At 54.8% G+C, this 7832-nt stretch overlaps 1 protein-coding gene across 2 annotated transcripts in view; it reads right to left on the bottom strand.

Moving 5' to 3' along the window:
* Positions 1-214: 214 nt before the first annotated feature.
* Positions 215-7832, bottom strand: part of TANGO6 (transport and golgi organization 6 homolog) — an 89556-nt gene continuing 81938 nt past the window's right edge. For both annotated transcript variants that reach the window (XM_077831257.1, XM_077831258.1), the window contains exon 18: positions 215-1451. In XM_077831257.1, coding sequence (XP_077687383.1) covers positions 1275-1451 — 177 coding nt within the window. In that variant the 3' untranslated portion in view covers positions 215-1274. The remainder of the gene's footprint in view (positions 1452-7832) is intronic.

The following is a 7832-nucleotide window of genomic DNA, read 5'->3' as shown; positions in this document are numbered from 1 at the left end:
TCCCTTCCCTCTCCTCTGCAAGTGAAAACAAACCCATTTCCTCCGATTTCCCTTCCTCGGGCACATACACCGCAGGGCACTTGCTTGGTCTGGGCTACGCTCTCCAGCATGGTACCGGGGGCCAGCTTCCGTGGCGAGAGCAGGACAGCATGCTCTGCCGTGCCCCTCTCTCTGCCCAGGAGATAGGGACCACGCACGTTGACTTTACAGGTCGTGACATTGACAGAGGTCCTTTATAGCCAGCTCAGGGGGCCCTGCCACCACAAGGTTGGCCCACACTTCAGGTATTGTTAAAAACAACATCAAACATACCCCACCCGCGCCAGGCACCGCAGCGGGGGCTCATGGGGGAGGTTTTGTAAATAATTCCCCTGGAAAGGTATTTGAAACCCAGCCCTGCAGCACAGTGCTAATGCCGGAGAGCCCCCAGTGAAACGGGGGTGAACAGCAGTGCAGAGCAACACGCAGCACGGTCAAACGCAGGGAGGGAACCTGAAAGCGGACTTCCAGTCCCTGCGTTTCACCTCTCGCCGAGGAGCCAGTCCCACGGGCGTGGAGAGGGGCCGTTGTTTGAATAAGGTCTCTGCATTTTGAGCAGCGAGTCCCCTCAGTCTGAGCACATGGGGGGCAAGGGGGACTCTGCACCTGGCAGGCCGGTTGAATTCTCTGGGATGTACCTGGGCCAGAGCCACCCCGATGCCAGTGCCTCCTCACTGTGACGTGCCAGTGGTTTCATTGGCAGCTGTCCCATTAAACATGAACTGAAGGCAGAGCAAATGGATTCTTCACAGGTGGGGATTTTTTCCTGCCCTGCCTTTGGGTTCAGTACAAGTCTGGTTTTGGTTTTAAAAGTGACTCCCGGCATGAGTTCCTGTCATGCTCGTCACTGAGAGAAGCTGCCACCCGTAGCTGTGCCAGCCCTGAGCAATGCTGCAGTCTACACAGGCAGGGAGCCCTCACTGTGACTTTCTGATTTCTTGCAGATTCCACGTGGCCTCATTCATAGCCGAGGCAGACAGGCCAGAACACATGCTGGCAGGCCCCAAGTCACACAGGCTGGGGCAGGAGCCTCTGGAGGACTAGCAAATTCTAAGCACATCCTACAGTGTGTTAAATGCTCTCAGCAAACCGGGAGGCAGAAGGGGATGAGAGATGAGGCCGTGGGACGCAGGAATCCGGCCTCTCCTGGCACTGCGTGCTGGCACAGACAAGCAGGCGTGAGTCGGCTTGGAAGTCGTGCTGGGGGCACTCGACCCTGCTGGCCTGTTGTCCTGCTAAGGCAGGACCACGAGCTTCTTCTCTAGGGTTTGTGGGGGAAACAAGACCCTCCTCATGATGTCATCGAGTTCCTCCAAGGCCAGCTGAGCGTGAAGCACAGTGACCTCATCCCGGTCAGAAGCCACCACTGACTTCAGCAGGCGGTAGAGATCCCGCAGCACATCCCTGAGAACCTGGGGAGAGATGGACAGTCAGCACCTCCAAGAGGCTCATTATCTGCCTTCACATTAGGTACAGCCAGCCATAAGCCACCAGCGTGTCCCATTGGGGCAGGGACCTGTCGCCTTCTGTCCAGCACCCCAGGCTCAGCCAAGTCACAGGACACTACAGCAAATCACAGCAATAGGATCACTTGGACAAATCCCTTGCCCCTCTGTGCCTCAGTTTCCCCACCTGTCAGAGAGGGACTATGATACAGCCTCTCCTCTGTAAACACTGAGAGCTACAACCGAACGTGCTCACTCCCCCCAGCAGATGCTGAGCCACTGGGTTTTCCCTAAAACAGGCCGGTGGTGGCTTTTCTCCCCAGGGCAGGTTTCTAGCTCCTCGGCTCGGGAACTGAAGCACATACAGATTAGCCAAGTTGTCTGGCTGTGCGTGCACACCCCTTACTAACCCACTTGCCATGTGACCCGCTGCTCCGTAGGAGCACTGGCTGCCCCCATAGGTCAGAGCTGCATATGCACAATCCAGCCTGGCTGACGGAGGAGAGAACCAGAGAAGGGTGTGAGCACGTGTGGCGTTCATGGGGAAGGGATGCACAGAACCAGGCTTTCACAGCTTTGGAGCAGGAGGTTCTAGATCTCTGGGATTTGGGCAAAGGCCTTTCTGGACATGCATATGGGTTAGAAAATCCCATCTCCTAATGGCAGGGATAGATGAAGTCCAGAGATGCCTGAAAACACAAAGTCCTTCCCTGCCCTGGTAGTGAGCCCGCTAACACTCTGGCGTCCATTCTCATCCTAGAAAGGGCCCTGGGGCAGGGGCTGCTCCCCGGCGTGGGCTGACACACCAGCAGTGGGCTCAGCTGACGCCCAGGGACACCTTCCTTCAGTGCTGTGTGATGCGCAGCTCCGTATCTACAGTGGCACCATCCCGCAGGGAGCAGGGCAGGCTCTGGCCTGACACACCAAGTTTGGGGGGGGCTCAGGGCTGGGGCAGAGGGTTGGGGTACTTGATGGGGTCAGGGCTCTGGGCTGGAGCAGAGGGGTTTGGGGTGAGGAAGGGACTCTGGGTCTGGGGGGGTGGTGGCTAGGACAGGGGATTGGGACATGGGATTACCTCGGGCAGCTCCCAGGCAGCCGCACAGCAGGGGTGCTAAGGCAGGCTTCCTGCCTGTCCTGGCACCGTGGACTGAGCTGCACCCTGGAAGTGGCCAGCAGCAGGGCCGGCTCCTAGGCAGAAGCGCGCAAGTGGCTCCACGCAGCTCTCGCCTGCAGGCACCCCCCCCCAGCCTGGCCAATGGGAGTGCAGAGCCAGTGCTCGGGGCTCCATGCACTGCCCCTGCCCTATGGCCCCCCTGCCTAGGAGCAGGACCTTCTGCTGGCCATTTCCAGGGTGCAGCACGGTGTCAGAACAGGGAGGGACTAGCCTGCCTTAGCTGGGCAGGGACCGCCAATGGGACTTTTAATGGCCTGGTTGGCAGTGCTGACCAGAGCCACCGCAAGCCAGTGCCTTCCATTCCATGACCCAGTACTGGGTCATGACCCACAGTTTGAAAACCACTGCCCTAAATGATCCCCCTCCCCTCCTTGGCTTTTGCACCCTTTGGTTGTCCAAAGGCTTTGTCCCCTGCACCCCCTTGTCTTCACTGTGTTACCCGATGGCACAGCAATGGGTGGGAGAGAACTCGTCAATGGCATCCACTTCTAGCAGGAGCCGAGCAAGGGCAAAGCGTAGTGCAATCCCAACCCGTCTCTGGGAATTCCCAAGAGCCAGAGAACTATTTCCTTTAACAAGGGAAAGGTGGCCAAACAAATTCTGCTGCTGGGAACACCAAATAACTGGCAAGGAGAGCGTGAAAAGTCCTTGCCCCTGAATAAAAGGGCCATTCCTCAGTCACTGCATTTACATGAATGCCCCCATGGCAATGCCCACGGCTTTCCGAGATATAGCACTGACATGTTTTACCTGTGACACAGGAAACTGTCCACAGGGCTCCTGTGCCAAGTTCCCCTTTCCTCAGTCTTACTCCTGAGCAGGAGAATCCAGCAATCAGCAGGAGAGGCCAAGGAGAGAGAGACAAGGCTAGATGCCTTCCTTGGAGTGAGAGGCTCACAAGCCCATGACCACCTGCAACCTATCAAAGCCTCTCCCTCTGGCTGTATTCCTGTAGGTCACCTGCAACTGGCACAGCACTGCCCAGCCTGGGTCCCCCAGCCACATGGGGCCAGGCATGAAGGGAGCAGACTTTCTGCACAGCCAGCTGAGAACGTGCTACCGGAAGGGTTAGTTTTACACACAGCCCAGGGCACTGCCATTTCCAGCACGAATGACACGGACCTTCCACCAGCGCGACCTCCCCTTGCTGTGGAGAGGGATGGGCAGGCAGGCCTGATACGGAGGCAGAGTCCCTCATGTTCACAAGCTGAGGGAAGAAGGTGTCCCATGGGGAAGGGAAGAAACAGGCAAGTCCTTGGGTTCTCACCAGAGCCATTGTTGTTCATCCAGAGACTCAAAGGAGCTAGATACTTTGAATGGCCCGGCCTGGACCTCCCTTCCCCAGTGCCTGGTGTTTCAGCTGTTGGCTCTGAAGATCAGAGGGAGGGTGTGCCTCTTCCGTGCAAAGGGAAATGGGTGCCAACAAAATGTACCAAAAAGGGGAGACTCCAGGTACCTGCAGCTGCTGTCAGCCCTGCCCAGCAGAGATGCTGTGAAGAAAGTGAGGGGCAGCTGGAGAGGTCATGCACAGCCAGAGGGTGGGTTGGGAAAGGGGATTTTACCAGTCAGGCTCACTAGTGTGCAAGTCCTTGGGCTTTCTCCACTTCGCTCTGCATCCAAGCCTTGAATTTGGTGTTTGTGATGTTTCTGTGGGACCACAAGGCTGCTAGTCTTCCCAGTGCAACACGTGGAGCCCCGGAGCATGAAGCCCAAGTGGCTGCTGTTATCGCCAGTCCTGAGCAGCAGAGCTCGGAGCCACTCTCATTCCTCCCCAGGAATACGGCTGCCCATGGACAAGCATGGCAAGGCCAGGCACAGCTTTGCTGGACCCAGGCCATTGCTGGCCCTAGCTCTCTCCCCCCATTATGAAGATCCAGTGTGGTGTGAATGGAACACTGGCCCAGTTATCAACTGGTGAGTCCAACCAGGGGTCCCCAGGGCGCCCTGCTGCTGAAGGGGGAGGAAGCTATTGTGTCGACAGGGCTTCTCCGGGATGCGATAGATTAGAACTCAGTTCATGCCTTATCAAACCGACCCACACCTGTGACAGGGCATCTAATCTTCATCCTGAAGATCCCCTCCCGCCGCACACCTGACCTCTCCCTCGGCCATGCATGCGGCGGGCACTTCCGCAACTGCACCACTGATCCAAAGGGCAGCTGGCATCACATGCCTGCATGAGCGCCACCTACTGCTCTTTGGGGGGAAGTTCACCTACTGCACTTTTAATGCCAGACTCGCTCCACTCCCCTTCGCAGCAATAACCGCACATCCTGCACCTGCTGGGCACCGAACGCAGGATTTTTTTTTGGGGGGGGGGGGGGGGCGGCTTTCTACGTGTGTGTGTTTTGGAGGAAAGTGGGAAAGGGGAGGCCCCCAGGAAATTTGCCTATATTGGGATTCTTGAAACAGCAGCTAGGCCTCAGCAGAAACCCCTCAAAACCATAACCAATGCAACACCGCACCTAGCATGCACATTGTCAAACCTCCTATCCCTCCCCAGTACATGCCCAAGGCACTAACTCCATTTCACAGATGGGGAAACAGACAGAGGTCCCAAAGCAAGTCAGGGACACAACAGGGATTAGAACTCAGGAGTTCCTGACTCCCAATCCTGTGCTCAGTCCACTAGGCCACATGCCTCCCTGTATTTAGCAGGCTACCTCAGTAATTTGTACACCAGCCACCACCTGAAGTTAGTCATTCAACAGGCATTGCGCTGCACTGGGATGGTAGCAAAACTCTTCCACCTTAACCAGCAGCTTGTTCAGGTACAGCAACTTCACTGGAATCCTCCTCCTGGTAAACTGCCATATAATAAATTTTATATAGCATGTTGCTCACACAGGAATAAAACCTTACAAGCAGCCAAACAACAGGGAAGAAATGAAAGGCTGCAAGATTGACAAGCACTCCCCCACAGAGAAATTGACACACCTGGCTACACTGGGACAGATAACCAGGACTGGACAAATCCACTTTACCATGGCAAGTGGGAAGCATTCACTGGAATGTGACTGGGCACAGGTAGGGGTGTGTATGTGAAACTTCAATTTCTTTATAAATTAATATTCCATTGCAAAAGTTGCTAACTCTAACCCTTGGGGGGGGGAGGGGAGGGAAAAACCTTGGAAATATGAACTGAATGTAAAGCAACGCAGTGTCAACTTCCTGAGACTGCAGACAGCTCCAGTGCCTCTGCTGCAGATCACAGCTTTCCCCTAGGGTGGCAGAAGAGATTAACTCCACGCTGGTCAGTTTCACTGCCTCTATCCAGAATTCGGTCCCTAGCCCTGCAAATCAGAATGTCAGTTTCACTCTGCTGCCCAAGAAAACTACATATGGGCACAGCAGAGGCAGGCGCTAGTATGATTCACTCTCCCTGAGTGGAGGCTCAGGGAGGGGGAGAGCTATAGAAATCTGTCCCCGCTTGCAGACACTCTTGAGGGGGTGGAGGGACAAAGAGCAGCTCCTTTTCCCTGTAAGCAGCTAGCAAGAGGAGAAATTATCAGACACCTACTAGGTAGAGGTGGATACAGACAAACCTGCAATAGGAACGCAAGTAAGCATCCCAGTCAGCACCCAGCTCTCTAGCTTCCAGGTTCCAGAGAGAAGCATATTAACCACACACAGCCGAAGCACACTGGGAAACTGCCTATGAGTGACAGGAAGTGGTAAAGCAAATGTAGCTGCTGTAATAGAGCTGAGATTGTGATGCTCTCAATCTCTGGTCAATGGTATCAGCCACAGGAAACCTGCCCCAGCTGCTGAGAGCCCTAGGAGAGACGTTTCAGAGTAGCAGTCTGTATCCGCAAAAAGAAGAGGAGGACTATGGCCACCTTAGAGCCTAACCAATTTATTTGAGCATAAGCTTTCGTGAGCTACAGCTCACTTCATCAGATGCATCTGATGAAGTGAGCTGTAGCTCACGAAAGTTTATGCTCAAATAAATTGGTTAGGCTCTAAGGTGCCACAAGTACTCCTTTTCTTTTTCCAGGAGAGAAGGTGTTCCATTCCCAGCAAGAACTGTGACAATCAATGCACTGAGCCTGGAGCAGAGTGAGCACCAGCCCCAGTAGGGCAGCTTGCTGATGCCACATGCTGTCTGTTGGAGGTGGGGGAAGCAGAAAGGTTAGAGGCAGACAGTTAGCGGGGGAGGAGCACCAACAGGCAGTGCCCAGGATGGGAGGGCGTGTTCATTTGTTTTCTGCCTATCAAGGACCTTGATGACTGTTTTTGAAAGTTTGCAGAGGAATAAAATTAACCTGGGTGTGAGTCATCCTCATATAAATGTTCTTTTCATTTGTGCACTACAGTGAGCCTCTGTCTATATGTGGAGCACTTACTGGGGGAATAGCTCTGCAGAGGAAACAGGCTGGATCAGCCGATAGCCCATTCTGCAGCCAGTGTCAACACACACTCAAAAAGGTGTTAAAACAACTTGTGGGTGGGGGAGACATAAGACAAGAAAAGGCAGGAAGCTGCAGGGCAGCTCTCAGCCTGTGCAGGGACCACAAGGAGGTGAAGCTAGGACAGTAGCACAGTCTGAACGCAGAAGTCCTGGCTTTAAGTTTTATGGCCTCTCCAGCGAGCGCAGCATGTGCGGGGTGTGACAAGGGGCTGTGGGGGCTGCCCTGCACTTGGTTTGGATTGCTTTCCCCAGGGGTTGGTTCTCTGGGTGTAAGCTACAGTGACCTGCATTGTAGAAAGAATCTGCAGTGAGACAACCAGGTAGGGAGCTGCTGCTTGGAAAGGCAGAGCCCCTCCAAGCCCCAGCAGCAGCAGCCAAGGTGCAGGCTCTGCAGCCAGGCCTCAGATCCAGTCACCTGTTGCCAGGGTGCTCTTGGCAGCCATGAGCACGCTTCGCTGACACTAAGGAGCCGTCGTGGTTTAGACCCACTGCTGGGCTGGACCTTGGCGTAAGAGCTGTTGCCACCATTGCACGTTGTCCAGCGTGCTGGTGTAAGAGAACAACATGCAGCTTCCCAGATGGGATTTGCTCTTTGCCACCAAAACATTCAGCTCTGACGTGGGATTTCTAGTGAACTCAAGAAATCCAGAGCGACACTTCCCAGATTTTACATATTATTGCATCAGCATTTACAGGGAAGCCTTTACAGTGACGCGCTGTTCGATACCCACCCACCCACCACAGCGCCCACGTCTGGGGTGCT

Source organism: Eretmochelys imbricata, chromosome 12, assembly GCF_965152235.1.
Source record: "Eretmochelys imbricata isolate rEreImb1 chromosome 12, rEreImb1.hap1, whole genome shotgun sequence".
In the NCBI taxonomy this organism is placed as follows: domain Eukaryota; kingdom Metazoa; phylum Chordata; order Testudines; family Cheloniidae; genus Eretmochelys; species Eretmochelys imbricata.
This window is presented reverse-complemented; position numbering and strand designations above follow the sequence as displayed.